We start from the raw sequence: 23045 nt of genomic DNA, 5'->3' as shown, positions 1-23045 counted from the left end.
TGCCATATTGATTGCAAACACATGGAATGGCTCAGTGTGAACCATTTTAGACCAGAAAACTGAACATTTTCAATAGTTGTCAATGACTACAATTCACGTAAATAACTAGACTGCCACTTCAATTCTATTTCAATTAAGTATTTGAAGCTTAATGCTTTTTAAGAACAACATTGGATTAGAAGCCAACTATTGTATTGTGAAATTGAAAATACATACTAATTTCAATATTTTTAGAAACATGTTAAAGTTTTTTTAGAAATTATATGAAATTGAGAGTATATTTTCACAGAATAACACAATTTTTGGAAGGACTAATTCATAGAGTGTAATTTTATGGTACATTTTAAAAAAATGCATTTTTGGAATACATATGTTGAGAAAAAAATCCTTCCCTTGGCCCTCCCTGAAACTTCATTGAGATGGTTTGACACTGACAAATTAGTAATTTTCAAGGAATTGCAAAGTGAAGTTTTTGATCCACGTATTATGCATCAACAAGTCAAAATAGTGTGTATAATTTTTGTCTTTCCTGCAAAAAAGTCATGAAGTGACCGACTATGGTATTATATTTCTCCCGGCAACAGCTGCTGCATCAACATTTCACATTAACGTTTTTCGTTCAGATCTGTTGCTCAAAAAGTAGAAGTCCAACTTTGACAGAACTTGGTGTATGATTAGATCATAAAGTGGACATCTCAACACAACCTTCATGGTCTGGTGACTCTGGAAATTAGGGATGCTGGAAATCTGGACTTGTATTTCAGACTCGGTTCTCAAAAAGTATCAATGTTATTTCAACCAAACCTGGAATACAGTTGTATGATATCTAATCAACTCATCATACAGATAACATGAATTTTATTTTTTGTTGTATTTTTGGAGGGGCCATTCAGCTCAGTCTGTTAGAGTGCTGGCCATCTAACCTCTGGTGAAGATCTGACTAGAGGTGCTAGTTTGATATTCCCGTGTTTGGGCTTGTGCTTTTCAAAATGCTGTGCTGTTGTGGTTATGTCTTGGGTAAGACACTTTACCCTAATTGCTCTAGATGGCATGCAACAGGCCTCCTGTATGTTATTCAGTGAGGTAGTCACCAACTACCACAAGAAGAACTGCCTCAACATGACTCTGACTGTTAACGGGGCAATAAACCCAGCAAACAAACAAAAGTATTTTTGTCACTTTTCATAAAGAGTAATTTTTGGGGTAAAAATGACATATTCAGGTGAATTTTCAAATTAAAAAAAAGTGATTTTGCAAAATTTGGTATTTTTTTTTGCATTGCATCAATATTTATATGTAAATGGAATCCCAAAAAGCACTTTCTCTTCTTCATCCATCTTGTACGTATGTACGTAATGCCAAAGTTTGTCAGTGATCTAGCAGCATCCTTCATCGAGGGACTTTGATCAAACTTCACATAAAGGATCACAATGTCTCAGACAAGTTTCAGTTTCAAGGTCATGGTCACTGTTACAATATTTATCGAGGCTCAGTGTGCATGTTTGATTTTTTTAAATCTTTAAAATGGGATATTAACTGTCAAATTCAATATTTGAAATAAATTTGTTTGCTTTTACTTTTCTACAGGGAACATTCCGAATTGCTAGCGAGCATGTCATGAAGACGATGAGAAAGGGTCGCGAGACTCTTCTGACCCTGTTAGAGGCCTTCGTATATGATCCTTTAGTGGACTGGACAACAGGTAACGAGGGTGGTTATACAGGGGCTTTCTACGGTGGAGGAATATCCACCCTCGGAAATGCTGGGGAAGGTCGGCAGACAAAACATGAGATGGAAAGGGAGATAACTACGAGTATGTTTGCTATCAGAATGGCTGAAATGAAAGCTTCATGGCAGAAAAACAGGTCAGTATAATAAAATTATAGAAATTTTATACATATGTAAAATAATCAAAACATTTTCAAAGATACTGAAGTTTGATTGTCTTTATGATAGATTTATAGTTCAGACAAAATTTCAATATTGGTGAGTTATATTAAAATATATTTCCATGAATCTGATTAAAAATAAATACATGTTGGTGAAATTGTTCAAATTGTGCACAAACTTTTGTAGGTGCATACCATTCTACCCTGGTCATGTTATTAATGGGAGCCAGAAACAATATTACAATACTAGCTACTCTTTGAAAAAGTTCATTTTTGTTTTTATTATGGACTTCTGCCGAAAAGCTTAAACTGTGGATAGAGGTAACTTGAATTTCATATTGAGCTTGGTTCCATTTACAGAGATGAGATGGTATCGGCCCTTCCAAAGTTACAACAGCAGGTCCAGGGATGGCTTGGTATAGCTCAGGCCTACTACACCAATCTTGGAAACCTACAGAGCATGAAGGATTTGAAGGAGTTGCTTAGTGAAGCTCTCACAGATCTCAGTAGCACACTTTTCTCCCTGAAGGACAGGTCAGTATAAACATCTGGGCTAGGGTCTACAGAAATTTATCAAAAGATGTTTCATTTTCTTTTCTTTTTTTTTTTTTTTTGAAGACAAAGACAAATTCTGTTTCAGATTAACCTTTCCATGCTCATTCAAATTTCACAGTTGCTATCGGAATCGACTGTAGGATTGGTCTTTTGCACATGTTGCTTTTCTGACCACATGGCTATCACTGTTGTACCAATAAGATAATGTTTTTACTTAAGAAATAATTAACGATGATTCGTGTATTATTGCAGGATATACAAAGAGGACGAGGATATTTTGCAATTAAATTAATAACGAAGGCCGCAGGCCTGAGTTATCAATTAAAATTGCAAAATATCCGAGTCCGAGTTGTATATCCTGCAACAATACACGAGTCAAAGTTGATTATTTCTATTCTACCATGTACTGGTTAGTTCTGAGTTAGACCTCTTTCTAATAGAAAAACAGCAAAGAAACCACGGGAAAATCTTATTTCTTGAGTATTGTATTATTTGTTGATGAAATATACAGACAATACAGTACTACGATCAAGAGCATCTATCATATGGCATTGATTTTGAAAATTAAAAAAAAAGGATAAAAAAAAAGAAAAGAAAAAGAAAAAAAGGAGGGCCTCCGTAGGATTCGAACTCGCGTCGTGATAAAAATATATTGAAAGACTAACCCATTAGCCCACTCAGCTATAGTAACCTTTTATGAAACGGGTGAATATTAGATATTTAAAATTGTAACAGCCGTGACTCACGAGCGTGTATTATTGGCACGAGCGTGGGTTATTGGAAAATAATACATGGTTTTAAACCAATCAAAACCGGCGTTACATAGCAAACATGGTAGAATACAGTGTTGTGCTTATCAATATCTCGCAGTTTACCACAGTGCTCAAGACGTCATAAGTAAGGAAGGAGTTAAACCATTGCATTTTGAAACAAACAACTATTGTCAAACTTGTGTCTACCAGATTGTTTTCATATTTAGTTAAAACATGAATTCTGAACTCAAACCAACTTCTTTTTCGAATCACCAAATATTCGGTATATTACAAAGACACTGAAAACAGTGTTTGGTTTCAAGTTTCTTCATAATTCCTTATAGTTATATTGTAAAACAATGAAAGAATTTCAAAAATTTCTTGTATCATTAAGCCCAACAAGACCTGACAGCTCCTTTCATCATTGATGGAAGTATTTGTCTTATCTAGGTTAATAAAATGTAAGAAAAAATCCTTCATAATTTAGAGGTTGAACCATAAAGATAAAACATGTTGTATACATTTCTACGTGAGCCAAGCAAGATCAGATATTTCTTTGTGCAGGTATGATGAATACATGGTGGTAAAGACAACCAGGGACAGCGTTAACGAAGTGATGAGGGAGAAAATTGAAGAGTTCACACACTGGCAAGAGCTCCACAAGGTCTGTCATCTATATCACATTATAAAATCAGATTTGTGAAATTTTGTTTATGAAGAAGTTACAGATTAATCCTATGCCCTTGCCATGAATTGGTCGGTGGCATGTTGATCTTCGGTTAAATGTCCATATGGGATTTTGGGAACATTTTGCAAAAAATTGCACTCGATCACTAAAAATGAAAGGATGTTAGTATTTTGTATGAATTTTAAAATTCGTTTTTGTTTTTCAAACAAAGATTTATTTGTTTTACAGACCATTTTCTAGTTACTATTGATCGTTACTAGAAATAAGAGAAAGAAAGGTTTTAAAAAAAATATCAACCATTTCTGTAACAGAGCACATGATTAATTAAATTCAAATCACTGCCTCCGCTAGTGATCAAACCTAGGACCTCAGTCTTGCATCTTACACTCAACCAATCAAGCTAAAGAGAAGATCTCTCTAGCCAAGCCGTATATTATGACTATTATTTTACCAGGGTTATTTACATTTCAGTGATCCTTATGTCAACTTTCTATTTCTTGACAAAATAGACCTTGAAATCTCTGCCAGATTTGTTACGACACATTATGCTGTAATATCCGTGTAAGCATAAGATTCACTCCCTGTAACTCGCTGTAATCACTGTATCCTCCTATATATATTTCCTTTGTTTTGCCCCCACACAGCATGTCATTCAGACATTACAGAGCCACAGTTTCCAGAAGATGTGTGCTAATGTCACAAACCCGCCGGGTCTGGGTGCCCCCAGCTTTGCTGCTGCAACAGAGTTCCTCCAGGGTGCCGGACAGAACCAGATAGTTTTACAGGTGAGTCTTTGTCATCTGAAGTTTACAGGTGAGTCTTTGACATCTGAAGTCATTGAGATCATTTTATAAGTAGTCTTCTAAAGCAGTTTAAATACATCAACAAAACAGGTTCTTGTACAAATTTTGAAGGACAAGAATCTTTGTGAATTATAAACCATATTAAATTTTTAACATGTCATGTATCTAGAAACATTATCATTTGGGTAAAAATAAGTTATGCTGATTGTGAAATTTTTTACAGTCATATAAATTTGACTGCTTCAGTATAAATTGTTTAAAACTACACAAAATTTTGTCATTCAAATATTTAGGTCACCTAAGCTGAAGTCTCAAGTGACCTATTCTAATCGCCTTTTGTCTGTCGTCAGGTGTCCGTAAACTATTTACATTTTCGACTTTTTCTCAGAAACCCCTAAACCAATTTCAATGAAATTTTGCAGAAACTTTCATGGCCAGTGATAAACTAGAACTGTGAATTATACAATGCTCAACCCCCAGGGGACTGAGGAACGGGGCAAAAATGAGTCAGATTGACTGAAATCTCAAAAATCTTTTTCTCAAGACCCAAATAAGGTAGAATCCTTTTCATATAAGGAAGGCTCTTGAGATGCCTTACCAAAATTGTGAAATTCATGATCTGGGCTCTCACGTTTTTGGAATTTGATGGTTTGCACATGTTGGCCCTAATTGATTGCCTGAGGCTGGTTGGCAGGGCCTAAAAGGGTCGAATAGAGTGAAATATTTCTGAACTCAGGTGACCGTAAAGGCCCATGGGCCTCTTGTTTGTTATCCACTTGGCGGCGCTATGTTACTTGTGTTTTAGTGTGATGATAGATACTTTGTGGGTATATTAACTTGTAGTAGGTATATTTAAGGCATGATTTGTATTTCATGGAAAATAATAAATTGTGAGTTGGGTGATGATAGAGAATTTCATTGTCCACAGTGTGAACAGCTGGAGACAGAGATGACGACCTATATGCAGCTACAGAGGTCCAACCTCCACCACGCTATTGATGTCCTCCACACCTACGCCACCATCGTGTCTCAGGTATGGCAAAGAATCGGTTAAAATGATATACAGTTTTTGAGTGTATGAGATTATTGATGTCATATTTGAAAGATCTGCTAAAATCAGTAATACATTTGAAAAGTACATAATGGTTGATGACACTTTTTAGCCCTCCATCATCAAATGTTGGACTTTTCAAATCCCCTTTTGTTTGTAGTTTGTTCGTCCCGAAGTCTTTTTGTCCATTACTTATCACTCTTTTTCAGAAAGTTTTTATGGATCTTTCTCATATCTAATAGGTAGGCTGTCCTTGATTCCTAGTTGTGTATGATCAAATGAAAACAATATGGCTGACAGGTGGCCATTTTGTATTCTGGCTGTTGGATGTTTGTAATCGCTATTTCTTAAAATGGTTTTCATGCATCTTTCTAAAATTTAATATATAGGTTACCTTTGGTCTCTAGTTGAATTTTGAGACTGATCGGAAATAAAATGGCTGACAGGTAGCCATTTTGAATTTTGTCTGTTAAAGTTTGGCAAAGATCGCTACTTCTTGAAAAAAACTTGGACAATATTTCTCAAACTTCATATATAGATTTCTATTAATCTCTGTTGTGTGTGTGCAATTTTGAAAGTGATTAAATTCACAACATGATTGACAGGCAGCCATCTTTGATTTTAATACATGAAATTAGTTTTTGCTGTTTCTTGAGAAATACTGTTACTATATCATAGTATGTCAGTTTCCCTAGTACAGTTGAAGATCTTTTTTTCAGATTTCATATGTAGGTTTCCTTTGGTCCATACTTGTGCTTGCTCAATTTTGAGACTGATCACTCTGATAGGAAAACAAACAATGGTCACAATCCATTTTTTATGTCACAGTTAAAATTCAATTTAATTATTTCTGTGAAAATTCTTCTTTTAAATCTCTCTCTTAGATATTATACATAGATCAGTTTGTGAGTAAAACACACAAATTTTATTTTTCACTTCAAACGGTGTATAGCACTACCAGATTAATGGCTGATTTTTAGATGTGGCAACATTTGTTGCAGTAAAACATCATGAATTAAATTTGTGGTCAAGCTGTCCTATCAGACACCCTTTGAAAACAACACTGGTCAGTATAAAATATAATGCTGGAATACACAGGGCTTATTGTGTAGTTGCAAATTTATATGAATTTTTCAGCCTCCTATTGGATCAGGCAGAATATTTATTGCTCAGATTTAATAGTTTTACAGTTGATATTGTTAGTAGTAATACAAACATGAGGTTTTTCTCAATTATACCTGTCATCTGTTGACAGTTTGGGACAACTTTCTCTGACCAGAACAGGACCTGTCATTACCTGTGCTGGCTCCAGGAGTTACAGCATGACTTTGCAAGTGACAGGTAAGCTGGTATCTGACACACATCGTAAGAGTGGAATGAAATGTGTTTCCATATTTATTTGTTTATGGCATTATTTACTCTCAATAATAACTATGGGATTCTTTCCCTAACTATTCATTATTTCTGTGAAAAAAGACTTCTTTGAACGTTATCTTGTTCTTTTTTTCTAAAAAAAAAGAGAAAGAAATCTGGAGATTTATTTATTAAGAACTAATTACCAGTCAAGATCGAATGTTATTTGTCAAGGTCATTATGTACCAAGAGATATTTTTTTTTAGACTTTTCAGATATATAATGTTTTATTCCTTAATTATTTTGTGTTAACACAGATGTACAGAGATTGTGAATGAGTTCCACAACTTGTATGGTAACCCAGTAATACCAGCAACAAAAATACAGCTGATCCTCAACACGGAAACCAAACTTCAGGCCATCAACGCTGACATCAACGTCCGCATTGTGAAGGTAGGGTGGTCGAGTGGTTAAGGTGTCCCGACACTTTATCACTAGCCCTCCACCTCTGGGTTGCGAGTTCAAAACCTACATGGGGCAGTTGCCAGGTACTGACCATAGGCCGGTGGTTTTTCTCCGGGTACTCTGGCTTTCCTCCACTTTCAAACCTGGCATGTCCTTAAATGACCCTGGTTGTTAATTAGTCTAGTCAATCTACTCTCAAAATACCACAACCTCAAACTAATTGCAACAAAAACAGTTGATGTATCACTGATGTCCTGTATAAGTACCCTAACACATATCAAAAATCGAGAAGGGGGAAAATTCGGGAAAAAAAGATATTGGGGGTCAAAGGTCACATGTTTAATCACATTCTGAATCGTATTCCAATACAATAAACGAATGATAAATTTCATTCAAATTCATTTAATAGCATCTCTAATCAATAAATTGATGACAAACAAAGCCATTGAGCATACAAATAAGCATTATATCAAAACTATATGGTGTTTTTGACTATATTTGCTTATAATTATGGTCCGAGTCTTTTTGGACGAGTTGTCCTAAGTGCATCAACCTACCTTGTATTGCTTTAAAAGAGAAAGCATGGGGGGTTTATGGCATGGAGGTTTTTTTTTACAAAGGGCTTTTATGTCGCATTTGGACGAAACTAAAAAATGCTGTTATAATTACATTAACATATTGGCACGTTTCAAGATTTTTACATGTGTATGTATTATAAATCGAGTTTGTATTTTGGGACGAGTTGTCTCGCTAGCTATAAGATTCATAATAACAACAGCAACACGTTGCTGAAATGGTAATCGTTAATAAAATATCTTGGTCAAAAACTTCCCATGAATTTAGATAGTCAAGGTCCGTTTAAACGTATCTTTGGTACATTGCATGTCACTTCAATCCTTTCCAAAGACATCCAACATGTTTGAGTTGGAACAGCTATTTCCCTTGCAATCACTGCATACAGGTGAACATTCAAGACCATGCTTTCGGCAAGTACATTTTCTAGTGTCACAGTTTTTCTTGCATTTGCATCGAATGATTGTCAGAAGTCTTTCAGGAGCTTGGGCTTTGTCAGTTTTCACTGGCAGCAGTTTGTTATTGGAAAGAACCCATCCCCATTCAGTTGGGTTCAGAACATTTCCCTCAATCCATGTTTGCACTTGAAAGTAGGTCCTTTGACTATGGAAGGCAGTGGCACTAGATGTAGGTGGTAGAGTATGTATTTGCAAAAATGTCTTGTTTGTTAGCACGCTATTAGCAAACTTCCGGTATCGCAGGATGTCCAGTCCTTCATATTGTAGTCCACTGTAGAGCTGAGTTATCAGATGCTCTCCCGCAGCAATAATTTCGTTTTTCGTACTTTGCTTGTTGATGAAAACGTGTGCTTAAGACTTCATAAATGTATTATTTGATACCTTCTTGAGTGTTAGTCCTTTTCCAATCCCAAACAATCGCGATGTCGTATCACAACCTGTTATGGCATGTATAACAGGCAAAAGGGTACACAACTCAGATCCTAACAAATCCTTTGTCTTCCGAATATCCCAAATCTTTGCCTTGCTATTCTTTTTCGAGATGTCTGATCGGAAATAAAGAGGAAACGACTGCAACTCGGCGTGATAGAGTAGCAGTACAAGTAGGTCGGTGTCTTCTCCCAGCAAGACAGTAGGGTTGGTTTTACACGCAGCTATAGCGGTTTTTGCGATCAATGTATCAGCGTCTGATTTGTCGTGTTTTGTTTCGATTCCGTTTGCATTTAATGTTGTTCCAAGCATGTGAATGAATGTTTGCTTATTTTCATGATTTGCCAGAAATACATCTTTCTTCGACCTAAATGGTGTTGATTCCTTGAACTTCACCTCGGTTCCACATAAACCTTTGGTTCGACGAAGATGAATAGAATCTTTTGTGTCCGGACCCGACTCGTATCCATCAAAAACGACGACGGCTTTCCTGTAGTGATGGCAAACATAATCTTTGTACCGACTGCAAATATCACCAAATGTCTGGCCTGCTATCCATGGAATTCTGTGGAGAAGTGAGCCGCCGTCTATAATGTACATCATATCGTCATCGATAGCTTCCAATTCCGTGGCATTGCAATCTCCCAGATTCCAGATGGCTTCACCAAACGATGACTTCTGTGCTAATCTCATGAGTCCAGAGGAGTCAAACATTGCGCTTGGTTGACTGCACAGCTCGTGCGCAAATATTTCTGTTTTGTCATCATATGTTCCATTTGCAGCCGCAATAAACCTCTGGAATAGAAGTTGAGGATCTACGGGTATTGTTTCCCCTTCAACTTTGACAGACAATTTTTTGCTTAAAGTGACGACTTGATGTTTCCTTTTGAAAGAGAATTCTTCAACAAGTTTGCCATCCATTGACTTAAGGATTTCGAGCCCTTTTTGTTTTGCGTTATAAGCGTCTACTGAGGAATCTGCGGTGACACCTGTCTCTATGTTCCTAAGATTTTCTTCTGCAATAAACGGATTGCGATCATACAAGAACGTTGTCAATGTCTGTGTGTCCTTTGAGTCTCTTTGTCGTCTAGATTCGCCTTCTTCTTTGTGCTGCCAGCTTGTGCTGAAATTTATTCCTGTGATTTCTTGCATTGCGGCGTTCATCTGCGAGCAGTCCGGCATAGATAGTAGCCACTGTGCACGCTGGCCTTCCGTCATGCCTCTGCCCCTAGTCAAGCCTCCAGATGTTTTCATGCTCCTCATCAAAACTTGCTCAATTGCTAAATCAGATGATATCCCAGCCCAGTATCTGTCAGTTCGCCTAACAACGTGGTGGCCAGACATAAAAAATGCGTAAACTCCAGGGTGTTTGGACTCAAGCTGATCCATTTGCTGCAGGTACACACGTGCAGATTTGACATACAAGTTATGCCCTGAGGCTGCGAGATATGGAAGCATTGCCCTTATGGTCTGCAGATGGAGATTCCAATTCCCTGTTCGTTCTGTCTTTATGAATTTCTGAAGGATGCTAACCATTTCCATGTATTGAAACCACAATAGCGCTGTGCGATGATTAGCGTGGTTACTTCTGTAGCTATCCATTTCCGATTTCACGTGTTCTAACATCTCATTTTCACACACGTCTGCAACCGTGATACTGCTGTCTAGCAATGAATCCAGGATTTTACCTATATCCATAATGTCATGATTTTGAGCGGAATCTGGGTTAGCTTGATATTATTCTGCCTCCTGTGTCATGACCGGTGTGGTGTCATTGTCTCCTTGGACACCGGGTAATGGAATGGAGTATATCTGATGCATAATAATGGCCGTTAGTGCTCTTTTCACCATCATGTGTCCACGTACAGCTCGGGCAATTGCTTTCCCAGTAAGCATATGCAACACAGTGTTTGGTGCATACACGGTTTCAAGCAGTTCGGCTAATCCAGATCCAACCATAAAATGTCCTATACTCCCGGCAAAGCTCATTTCAGTATGGAAACCGCCAAGTCGGAGAATTATGGACTTCAGGGGACTACGCATTGGCTCACTTTCAATAATATTGGCCGCCTTCCAATACAGTGGCTGGTCGAAAGTCAGAATCGGCGTAAATCCATTAGCTGCTGCTTCCTTACAAACAAAGTGGAGGGTGGAATAGACGCAAGTTAAATCACTAGGATTCATGTCAATCATTGGCAGAAATTCTATTGAAGACTTCCCGGGAAAGTTTCCAACTGCTGTCTTATGCATGATCGCAGACCAGCTTGGACTCAAATATCGCAGGGACCAACTGACCGCAGAGAGGAGATCCATCTTCCACGTGTCGTCTTGAATGGCCATGTCTTTCAGAACTTCAAATTTCAAACTAGTGAATGAACTAGAGGGTGTCACAATATCGATTTTCGCCAGGTGTATCACCTCTTGCAAAGATGGACTTTGTCGTGATATGATCTTCATATTATGAGCTGCTGGTGTAACGGCTGAAATAATACCCATCCCATGAAATGTGCCGTGTCCGTCTATTGTGCATATATTGTGATCGACATTGTCGACGACGTATTGAATGAATGAGCCGTCTTGGAGTTTGCTGACTTCATTTCCACGGGTTGCTGCAGCATTAAGCTCATACTTTTGAACCTCCGAATATGATGACGCGAATCCCATTTTGTTTAAAATATCGGACAAAAATCTTGATCCGAATTGATGATGCATTTGAACCGCGAGACCTATTTGAAGAGGAGCTATTAACGTCCTTGGTCTCGTTGACTGCACAATAGCTTGGCCAATTGCTGCAATCCTGACTTCTGGATCCGTTTTGTTAAAAAGTTCAGTCAGAAATAGTCTGAGGATGTCTGGGAGAAAAGCCATGTTCTTTTCGGTAGATGAGATGTCATCAGCAGTTGGATAGGTTGATGTCGTTGCTTCCATTGATTTTATATCGGCCTTGATTAATTTCGCAGCTGTTAGAATGATGTTCTTCTTTTCCTCCTCTTGATTTATCGGTTTCGGCATTTCATAGAAATCTTGAAGTATAGCTGATACTGTCTTCTTTAGAGTCACAACATTGCATTTACCATTGATATCCGTGATCATCACAGACAATCCAAAGTGATCAAGGATCCTCTTTTTCATATGTACCACGCTGTATGCTTTATCTTTAGCTGGTAGTAGTTCCTCCATATTCTTAACAAGATCTATGACGGTGATCTGTTCTTCATTACTGTTTTCAAATCTCCTCATAACTTCCAAGAATGCTTCTTCCGATGTTGATTCCTTTGGTCTTCCAACAGTACGGGCTTTCTTTGGTCTCCCAGGGGTAGTCCTACCATTGGAATACGTTTGATCAATGGACTTTGGTGTTTGTCTTTTCGTGCGGAAATTAACACTACATTTCCTGTGATATACAGCATCAGCTGCAGGAAGGTCTGCAAGTGCTGTAAGCAGTCTTGTTTTGACTTGTTCAGCCCATTCATCATCTCTTGCTTTACACACCGCTTCTATTGTTCTTTGAAAATCTGTTGTACGGACTTGGATGACGTCATAGCCACGTTTCTTATGCGATATTTTTGCGAAATTTCCACAAAATATACAATGCTCATTGAAATTAAAAGTTTGTGTCAGTGAACGACGGACTGGGATGTTGTTATTTTCTTTGTTTGGGGTATCTCGTATTCCTAATGTATTAGCGTTCACATAGTCTCTTCGGCAAAGCTGGTGCACACTTTGTCCTGGATAAGTTGCTACTGGTGCATTTTTCAATGTACTCACGTTGTTTATTGTGTCACTTCCCTTCTGACGGAGCTGAACAACTTCTTTACCATTATCTAGTCCATCTCCACAAATCACGCAGCATTCCATGACAACCTAAACAAATCGACAGAAATTATTAATTAGTTTTTACCAAAGCTGTAGCCTTTAAAAAGTACATTGAAACTCTTTGAATAAAACTGTCTTACAATACAAACTCTAAATTTAGAATCTACTCGCTTGATTTTGTGTATAGCCTAATTTCCGACAGAAAATCATTAGATACCAGTTCCCTTGCAAAATATTAGCTATACAATAGCAAATTAATCAAAATACAAAAGAAAGTTATTAGAGTATACGTAAAATCGCGTTAACAACTGTATTTCAACTTTGCAAATAAGTACGCAAAACGAGTAAAATGACTCGCGCTTGGCTCAATAAGGCTTCCATACTTTTTTCCACCGTACAAAAAGTAGCATTATAATTATGTGTGAAATATTTATTTTTCGTACGCAAGGATAATAAAAATGATGCTTAATATGTTCAAACAACATATGGAATAATCGTGAACAAATACATATTCTAAATGCATAATTATTTTAAAGAAAAGGTCGTGATCGGTTACGTTGACAACAGTAAGCAAGCATGGTAAATAAAGGTCGTCCAGATAATATTATGATCTTTTTGCTTCGGTTGATCTGTTAAAACAATATCTTGAGGCCATATTTTATTGACTTAACCAAATTTTAACATTCAAATGTATAAAATATAGACTTACCCAAATCGAAAAGCATCTCAGAAGCGTCGTCTGCAATGTCATAGTTTTTCATATTACCTCCCTTTGTGAACTCTTCTGTAGTACGGTGGCCCATAGTCGCCATATGACACTATTCGTAATTTCAAGATTTTATTCGCGAAAATAACTGCTTTCCCGATTTTTTCTGTATTTCGATTTTTTGTAGTGTGTTCATATATGGATATAGATATAGAATCAATAAAAATAGTTTTTGTTGCAATTAGTTTGAGGTAAAATCGTAGATTGACTAGACTAAATAGGACGTTAAACAAAATAACCAAAACCAAACCAATCCACTGGAATTTACCACATTTGTTTATTAAAATTTTGTTATACATTGGGGGGTGATATCCATTGAAATTGTTTATGTACTAGAGGTCATTCAAAACTATATTTATTCATCTGCTAGGTATTGAACCAAGAACCTCTGGCTTACTATATTAGGTTCTATAATTGAACAAGGAAGTTTTCCAGAAGTGACAGTGATGCTGTTAAAGCAAGACTGAATATTTTTCCTGAGTGGGTCCCTACTGTCATTATGAATTGTATTTCAATGCTTCTTCTATGTGGATCAAACCTAGAACCGATGACTTGATCTACGGAATGAGTTTAAGTAAAAAAGATCTATCTTAACCGAGTTGGTATGAAGCAGCTAGTATCTTACCAGGGTGCCGTACACATATTTGCCATCCTGATATTTTACAGTAGTGTTGTAAATCTTTGATTCCCGTGTTGTACCTAACAACTCTTTGTTGTCTTCCAGCTGATAGAGAGACGGAGCACGGAGACCTTGGAGACTAGTGTATTGGAGCTCCAGATTGAGGAAAATGCTAAAAATCTGCAGTGTTTTGTACAAGGTAGGGATGATTGGTATCATTGGATTCATGATTTAAAAAAAAAAGAAATTCTCGGGGGGGGGGGGGATTCTTTTTTCTTTCCCTTTTCTTTTTTTTTAATCAACCATACTAATAGTAGAATTTGTGTTAAATGTTAACAAGTCAGAATTTGTATGAAATGTTTTAAGTGTTGACAAGTTAGAATTTGCGTGAGATGTTTTAAGTGTTGACAAGTTAGAATTTGCGTGAGATGTTTTAAGTGTTGACAAGTTAGAATTTGTATGAAATGTTTTAAGTGTTGACAAGTTAGAATTTGCGTGAGATGTTTTAAAGGTGGATTTTAAATTTACAGAAAATGGATCAAGTGGATGCTGTAGTCTTATGGCATGGATCATTGCCGCCCTGTGTACTCTCAACAAACGTTACAACCAGATGGAGGGCGCCGCTGCAGGTAGGTCACTCAGACCTATATGTCTGTAAAATTATGTTAGATCATAAACCTAAATATGGTGAGGAGATCAAGATCACAAGTTAATCACAAGTTAATTTCCTGTTAGTTTGTAACTCCAAATTATTAATTATCCTATGACCTGGATATACTGTCTGCATCACTTTCATTTAAACCTAAATGTGTTGAGGACATCAAGATCACAAGTTAATATCCTGTTAGGCTGTAACTTCAGAACCTCCATTATCCTATGACCTTGATATACCGCCTCCATCACTTTCATTTAAACCTAAATATGGTGAGGACATTAAAGTTTAGAACAAACAAATACATATTCATGACAGTATTTATTGACTTAATATTATATAAACAAGATGTATACTTTGGACAGATAATAGTTGAGGTAAACTTATGTGTAGGTGCTGGGGACCGTCTGATGGACCTGACTTCGAGAGATGGAGATTGGTTCCTGGATGAACTGTGTAGTATGAGCAGCAACATCATGCATTATATCGATATGCTCAAGATCAATACCTGGGTAAGTCGTGTGTGTTAGGAGATATTTCTCTTGTCAGGATCAATACCTGGGTAAGTTGTGTGTGTTAGGAGATATTTCTCTTGTCAGGATCAATACCTGGGTAAGTCGTGTGTGTTAGGAGACATTTCTCTGTCAGGATCAACACCTGGGCGAATCATGTGTTGGGAGACATTTCTCTGTCAAGATCAACACCTGGGTAAGTCGTGTGTTGGGAGACATTTCTCTGTCAAGATCAACACCTGGGTAAGTCGTGTGTAAGGAGACATTTCTCTGTCAGGATCAACACCTGGGTAAGTCGTGTGTTGGGAGACATTTCTCTGTCAAGATCAATACCAGGGTAAGTCGTGTGTTGGGAGACATTTCTCTGTCAAGATCAACATATGGGGAAGTCGTGTGTAAGGAGACATTTCTCTGTCAGGATCAACACCTGGGTAAGTCGTGTGTTGGGAGACATTTCCCTGTCAGGATCAATACCAGGGTAAGTCATGTTTTGGAAGACTCTGTCATGTCTGAAGAATTTTATGTCATAGCGATGCAGTGTGTTTTGGTGTGTACAATAAGACTATCATAAATATTGGCACCAGCCCCTGTAGACTGTGAGTCTAGAATGTTTAACCCCATTTCAATATGGTGGCCTCTTACACCTGTGGACTAATAGGTGTATATATCTAAATCTGACCTTGACCTTTGCTTATTACAGGTGGGTAGTCTGGAGCACTTTAAATCTCTCGACCAAGCTTTGATGTCAACACACAATGTTTATATAGCCCTGCAGGAGCTCAACATGAACTTCCGTACAATCATCCTTCCTGAAGCACTCAAGGCTATACAAGGTGCCGAGCCTAGCGTGTGCTCTGCCTTGGAGGGATTGGAGCGAATGTTTGCCGACGCCAGTCATCCTTTGGAGACAATTGTGGCACAGCTCGAAATCCTACATAGGAACGCCATCATGGGGATTGAGGTTTGTGCATTAGTTTTTCACTTGGATGTGAAATTTTGCTTCAAAAGTTTATTTATAAATTAATTATGGAACAGCAGAGGTTTTGATATAAAACTGTTTAACATCTGCAAAGCCCTGAGTGTTATAGATATCTGAATGCTAGCACCGAGTGTTCATTGAAAACAATGGGAACCTGAGTGATAGACTTGGTGTTCATTTAATACAATGGTAGCCTGAGTGTTAGACTGAGTGTTCATTTAATACAATGGGAACCTGAGTGATAGACTTGGTGTTCATTTAATACAATGGTAGCCTGAGTGTTAGACTGAGTGTTCATTTAATACAATGGTAGCCTGAGTGTTCGACTGGGTGTTCATTTAATACAATGGTAGCCTGAGTGTTAGACTGGGTGTTCATTTAATACAATGGTAGCCTGAGTGTTAGACTGGGTGTTCATTTAATACAATGGGAACCTGAGTGTTCGACTGGGTGTTCATTTAATACAATGGTAGCCTAAGTGTTAGACTGAGTGTTCATTTAATACAATGGTAGCCTGAGTGTTCGACTGAGTGTTCATTTAATACAATGGTAACCTGAGTGCTTCATTTAGTTATTTTGAAGTAGATCAGGCTAAAAAGATTGATTGGTTAAGTTGATAAAATTTGTTCCTTAAAATTGCTGTAAAATAAATAAAATTATTATTATGAAGACAATGGTTTAATCCGCAGAATGACAACATGGAAATGATGACAGCAGTGAAGAGGATGCGTCTTCAGTACAATGACCTATTGGAAGGCCAGGATGTTGATTCCAAGGAGCTGAGTCCAGGACAGATGTTACTGATGGGCTTTAACGGCCTGTTTACCCGTCTGGAACATGAGTTCTCCGACCTGATGGAGGCTATGGACTATCTACAAGTCCCGGATGTCTGGCGAAAGGTTGATGCCGTCAGGGAGGGTAAATCCATGCAGGTAGGATATTTACTTTATTAATTTATTCAAGAACCAAAGACATCTTTGTTATTTATTTTGGTCTAGAGCTGAATTTAGATTTCTCTCATAGTTTGAAATTCTGCTAATTGTGCCTCAACACTTTATAGTTTTGCATTTAGATACCTTCCTTATTTTTGATCATTTAATTAAAAAGTCTATCTCGGTATAATGTAATTCAATCATTCTAATCCCTTCAGATGTTGTTTGGAAAAAAAATCAAATGTTTCATATTTGTCTCGCCTGCAACGAAATTTGCGAAAGCGAGACTGTGGTGTTACATTCTAACTGTTAGATCACATAGTGGACATCCCAACACACCAATCATTTGTAGAATCTCATACATAATTTATAGTACAGAGTTTACTCATAATGTCACTTTACAGACTTGGAGGGTTGTGTTTTTGGAATAAAATACAAAATTTTGGAGTTCACATTAAACTTACCTTACTGGTAAAATGGGACAGGTGAGATGTACAACTATATGGAATTCTTGTTCTACTTCAGCTCTCCTCCTTCACACGAAGCACCAGAGGGTACCTTTCCGGCCTCTTCTTCATCCGACGGCTCCAGGCCATGAGGGAGTTCTTCCACATGTGTACCCAGTTTGCCGTCAACCTTCAAGGTAATCATCAGTTATTAGCTCACCTGCCCATAAGTCTGTCAGGCGTCAACTTTTCCATTTAAAAGACCTCTTAATAAGCAAGAGGCCCAGGGACCTGATAATGCACATGTAGCATAGCATGTTGGGGTGAAGAGCTACAAAGTTTGTTCAAATGAATGACCATGACCTACATTCAAGGTCACATGGTTCAAATATGCTATAATCCTGAAACAATTCTTAATAACCAAGAGGCATAGAGACCTGATATTGAGGCTGTAGCATGTTGGGATGAGAGCTACCAAGTTTGTTTAAATGATTGGCTTTGACCTATTTTCAAGGTGACAGGGGTCAAATGGGTTAAAATCTTTGAACAACTTCTCAACCTGATATTAGGCCAGTAGTAAGCTGGATTGAAGGGCTACAAAACAGAACAAAATGATTAAAATGATTAGACCTAGCCTACTCTGATATTTGAATAAAGTGATAATCAGCTCAGCATCTGCACAAATGTTTGTTTTTGACTTCTTTATCAACAGTTTGAAGTTGATGCCATTATTTTCTCCTACATCAATGGATGACTTTCAACAACGAATTTATGGCAGAATGTAGTGTAATTTTATTTTCCCAAGAAATCTCATAATGCATAATTTCTTACATCATTTATTTTAGATTGTACAATGCACTATTATAACCCAGGTAAATACTACCTGCTTCCTACTGACTCAACTAGAGGGAGTTTCTCTTTATCTCATTCAATAGAACATAAGTCTAGAATCAGGTTAGTGTTACAGTAGTGCATGGACTCCCTGACCGTTATTTGTGTATCTAAAAGACATGAGACAGTCAGTTTATTGGTGTTGAATTTTCGAACAGGATGAATGATATATTTTTCGTCTTTCAGGGTTAGAGGGAGGAAACTGTTTTGATGATGAACAACTTTCAAAACCAATCAAGAAGTTCATCGCCGAGTATGTGAGGAAACAGGTTTGTTGCTTCTATTTGTTTTGGCAAACTTTTTCAATCTAATCTCTTCCATGATCAGAAATCTAAAACAAAACTCAATGTTGCCATAATACCACTCAAGTTACTTTACCTGCATTCCAATTTAATTTAGTGTGTACTCAGAAACCACTTATTTGCGGACACAGAGTCTAATGATATGTTGATGATTGGAAATCAATTTGTGGTATTATTTCTTGTTAAGCCTTGTTTGAACTTTGACCCTGCCAGGTGATCGGATTCCCATCTCAGATCCTGGGCTACCTGGTTTGTGTGTTCATCAACGCCCTAGGTTTGAATGTCACAGCCGAAATTGACCTAAAGGATGTTGGGGCAGAATCTAAAGTCCCATTAGAGGACCTGAGGAAAAAAGCTGTGGATGTGTGTCTCCGTAATGGTCAGTTCCAGCACCTCCACTTTACTCAGGCCAGTGCACTGACCAATACATTGGATACTTCATGGAGGAGACATGACCTTGCCAGGTAAAATTACAACTATGACCTGGGTATGATTATTTGAAATGCTGTTAAATTAACTTCCTGAGATTTCAAGAATTCAAGAATCGTGTTGGCTTATCACCAGAATGTATATTGTATATATATACACTGTATGTCTATCCTTACAGGCGTCTGGATTCCAACATTGATGTGATGAAGGCAAGTCTACAGCGTGCCCATCTCCAGCTAACTCGCCTACTTTGGCTACACGAGGATGCTTTCTCCCAGGGCGGTCGTCACGTCAACACTCTCACCATACCGAACCGTTCCACTGTCATGTCTGAAATGAGGAAGGTCAGTGTACAAAAATTACTGATTATTGTAGGATAAATAAATGAAAAGGAACAATTTAAGGAGCTTTGATTTCATCATCACCAATCTTTAAAACTTCAAATTGACTAAAAAAATAATAAAAAAATAAATAAAAATGATAATAATTGTCTTGTAGAAGTAATCCTGGTTATGTAATTCAGTTAAAAAATATTATATATACAATGTAGTCTAGCTAAATAAGATATACTGGCACAATGTATTATGTATGTAATATGAAAGTTGATATGAACTACTTTTTATTGAAAAATTTTTGCTGGTTATTTGGGAAGTAAATCCATGTTTTGGAATTATTAGGTATTCAGATCTGCAGAGGTAAATAAATAAAGGCGCAGTTGAAAACAGGTGGAAAGTTTACTTTGAAGTATGTTGTGGTACATGTATTTGGAAAAAAAAATGTTATGATTTATTGATGTATGTGGAGAGCTAAAATGGGCAAAAGAAAAGAAAAAAAAATTATAGATTTACAAATTCTCCTCTTTCCCTCAGTGTATGCAGTCCTTGGTGGGTCAGGAGAGTGGCTTCAGTTCCTGTCAGGCACGATACGCCCAGCTGGAAGCTAGCATCATACAGAGGCTCAAATGGGCAGCTGGGGCCAACCCTTCACTCAATCTCATTCTCCAGCAGTTTGAGGAGGACAGCACCTACAGGAAACAGCTATATGAGGTCAGAGGTCACAGTCATACATTGTAATATATACATGCATTCTAAGTCATAAAAAAGTACTAGTTCCTTTCAAGTTGTGCTGCTGAAATCATCCGACATATAACATTTTATGGAAAGATTGCAATTAAGTTTATTTGTAAACCTGTCAGTAAATTTTCTGTGTGTTTGCTACGGAAGAATTTAAAAATCCTGAACAAGTTATTTAGTTGTGATGTTTGATGTTTTACAGGAGGAAAGTAAACAGTGTACAGAGGTTGTCGGTTTGTGTCAGGGAATACTTCACCTAGAGGCTCTTCGCACCAGAACACCCGAGGCTATCGCCTCCGACACCAACTTCCTCAGCCTCATCAATAGGTTAGTCTGTATGTGAATGTGCAGTGTAGTTTCTGGGAAATGTTTTATAACCAGATTTGAGGTAGGATTGGTATTTGCTTTGAGACATTCAAGTTCTGTTGTATTATGCGAAAGAGTTAAATGAGTTAAAATGTATTTAATGCTTAATATTGCAGGTGTAACGAGAGTTGTATAATAGCGTCGTCCACAGATAGCACCGTGACAGAGCTGGAAATCCTTCTGATGAGTACAAAGGTATGACTAATTTATGTCATCAATCTTTATCCCATTACGGTAGAGAAATATTTTTATATCAGTAATTAAAAAAAACTAAATGGTTAATTTATACCCAAAGAAAAGTTGTTCGAGGATAGGGAAATTGTTTTACCTCCTTTCATCTTTAGGTCTGCAGTTAGAATGCAAGTTTTGTCTGTCAAACTCATCAGAAGTTTTAAATCCTTCCTGATGTTTGAATGTATAGCAAAGTCCTATATATAATATTTAATGATTTCAAAATCATGATTTATCACCTTAAACTATTACTATTTGAGTTATATGCATGTAACCATGTACATGTGGGGCCGAAGTGGCCAAGTGGTTAAGGTGTCCCGACACTTTATCACTAGCCCTTCACCTCTGGGTTGCGAGTGCGAAACCTACGTGGGGAAGTTGCCAGGTACTGACCATAGGTCAGGTGGCTTTTCTCTGGGTACTCCAACTTTCCTCCACCTCCAAAACCTGGCATGTCCTTAATTGACCCTGGCTGTTAATAGGACGTTAAACAAAACAAACCAAACCCATATACATGTTGTTTTGTTGTTGTTACAGCCCCCGAGTGAGGACGAGACAACCAACCACAACTGGCTAAAGGAATGTCATGAAGACATCGCAGAACAGATCACCCTGCTCAAACAGGAAGTTGACACCTTGAAAAAGGAAATGGACATCTCAAAGGTGAGAACCGGGGTAGCGAGAATGATTCTGCTACATGTGAAATACCTTTCTTTGTGTTGTAGACTTTTTATCAGTTAAATGTTTAACAGGTTTATACTTTTGAGTCACACTGTTACAATGTAGCAGAGTACAAGTATTTATTCAAATCAAATACAAATCTTAGTGTTCCACAGAATCAATCTACTATGCTACATATATTGGTATTTCACAGAATCAATGTATTATGGTACATATATTAGTATTCCAAAGAATCGATCTACTATGCTATAGCTATTAGTGTTCCAAAGAATCGGTCTATTATGCTACAGATATTGGTATTCCATAGAATCAATCTATTATGGTACAGATATTAATATTCCAAAGAATCGGTCTATTATGGTACAGATATTGGTATTCCATAGAATCAATCTATTATGGTACAGATATTGGTATTCCAAAGAATCGGTCTATTATGCTACAGATATTAGTATTTCATAGAATCTTTCTATTATGGTACAGATATTAGTATTCCATAGAATCGGTCTATTATGAATCAGGTATTAGTATTCCATAGAATCGGTCTATTATGAATCAGGTATTAGTATTCCATAGAATCGGTCTATTATCATGGATTACAAGGAAGGGGCAATCAGTTGCTTAAGATAAGTTGTAACTTAGTACAGGTTCAAAGGTCTTGCCAATAGTTGGAATTTTGTCTCTGTTGATTCATATTGCTATTCTTGTTACTGTTTCCTGGATAAAACTTCCCTGTTTCAGTTATGACTACTGATATTCGTGTGGAACTATACAATAAGTGGTATCGTGTTGATTTTGTTTTTAGGATAACATCAAGAAAGAATCACTATCGATCCGTGGCATTCTGAGTACCCACCACAAACTGATGTCAGAGATCAGAACCATACTCAAATCCATGGCAAAGGTGAGGCAATGAAAATCTAAATGTTGATTTATTAGGGGAAACATGTATTTTCTGCCTTGGCTGATTGGTGATTCATATAAAATCATTTGAAAGTTCAATTTTCCTTAAATTTCTGCAGAAATAACAAATATTGTAATATTTTTGATATGTTAGTATTTAGTACAGCTTGATCCTTACACTGGTTGTTCAATGTTAAGGTTTTTTTTCTCCCAGTCACTAACTTCAAGAAAATTTGAATTTAAACTTAGGTCAAATTGATTTCTTATGGATTTCATCTTTAGCTTTGTTTCTCAATGAAAATTTGAGTGTAATGAATGTGACTGAAATGGAAAACAAGTTTTTAAAAATTGGAGTGAAAATTTGTGACTGAAATGGAAAACAAGTTTAGAAAAATTGGAGTTAAATTTAGGGAAGACTCTCCCCAAAAATCAAA

At 37.2% G+C, this 23045-nt stretch overlaps 1 protein-coding gene across 1 annotated transcript in view; it reads left to right on the top strand.

Moving 5' to 3' along the window:
* The window catches only part of LOC117338294 (serine/threonine-protein kinase SMG1-like), a 96291-nt gene that overhangs the window by 63302 nt on the left and 9944 nt on the right, over positions 1-23045 (top strand). Inside the window, exons 49-69 of the mRNA XM_033899586.1 lie at positions 1588-1865; positions 2250-2423; positions 3761-3860; positions 4529-4669; positions 5616-5720; positions 6994-7079; positions 7409-7544; positions 14323-14416; positions 14748-14846; positions 15263-15381; positions 16082-16342; positions 17050-17292; positions 17818-17935; positions 18816-18898; positions 19145-19395; positions 19539-19704; positions 20230-20406; positions 20636-20760; positions 20916-20994; positions 21568-21693; positions 22514-22612. Of these exons, the coding sequence (XP_033755477.1) occupies positions 1588-1865; positions 2250-2423; positions 3761-3860; positions 4529-4669; positions 5616-5720; positions 6994-7079; positions 7409-7544; positions 14323-14416; positions 14748-14846; positions 15263-15381; positions 16082-16342; positions 17050-17292; positions 17818-17935; positions 18816-18898; positions 19145-19395; positions 19539-19704; positions 20230-20406; positions 20636-20760; positions 20916-20994; positions 21568-21693; positions 22514-22612 (3060 nt within the window). The remainder of the gene's footprint in view (positions 1-1587; positions 1866-2249; positions 2424-3760; positions 3861-4528; positions 4670-5615; positions 5721-6993; positions 7080-7408; positions 7545-14322; positions 14417-14747; positions 14847-15262; positions 15382-16081; positions 16343-17049; positions 17293-17817; positions 17936-18815; positions 18899-19144; positions 19396-19538; positions 19705-20229; positions 20407-20635; positions 20761-20915; positions 20995-21567; positions 21694-22513; positions 22613-23045) is intronic.

This window comes from Pecten maximus, chromosome 1 (assembly GCF_902652985.1).
Source record: "Pecten maximus chromosome 1, xPecMax1.1, whole genome shotgun sequence".
NCBI lineage: Eukaryota > Metazoa > Mollusca > Bivalvia > Pectinida > Pectinidae > Pecten > Pecten maximus.
The sequence above is the reverse complement of the archived record's forward strand: the minus strand, read 5'-3'. Positions and strand labels throughout refer to the sequence as shown.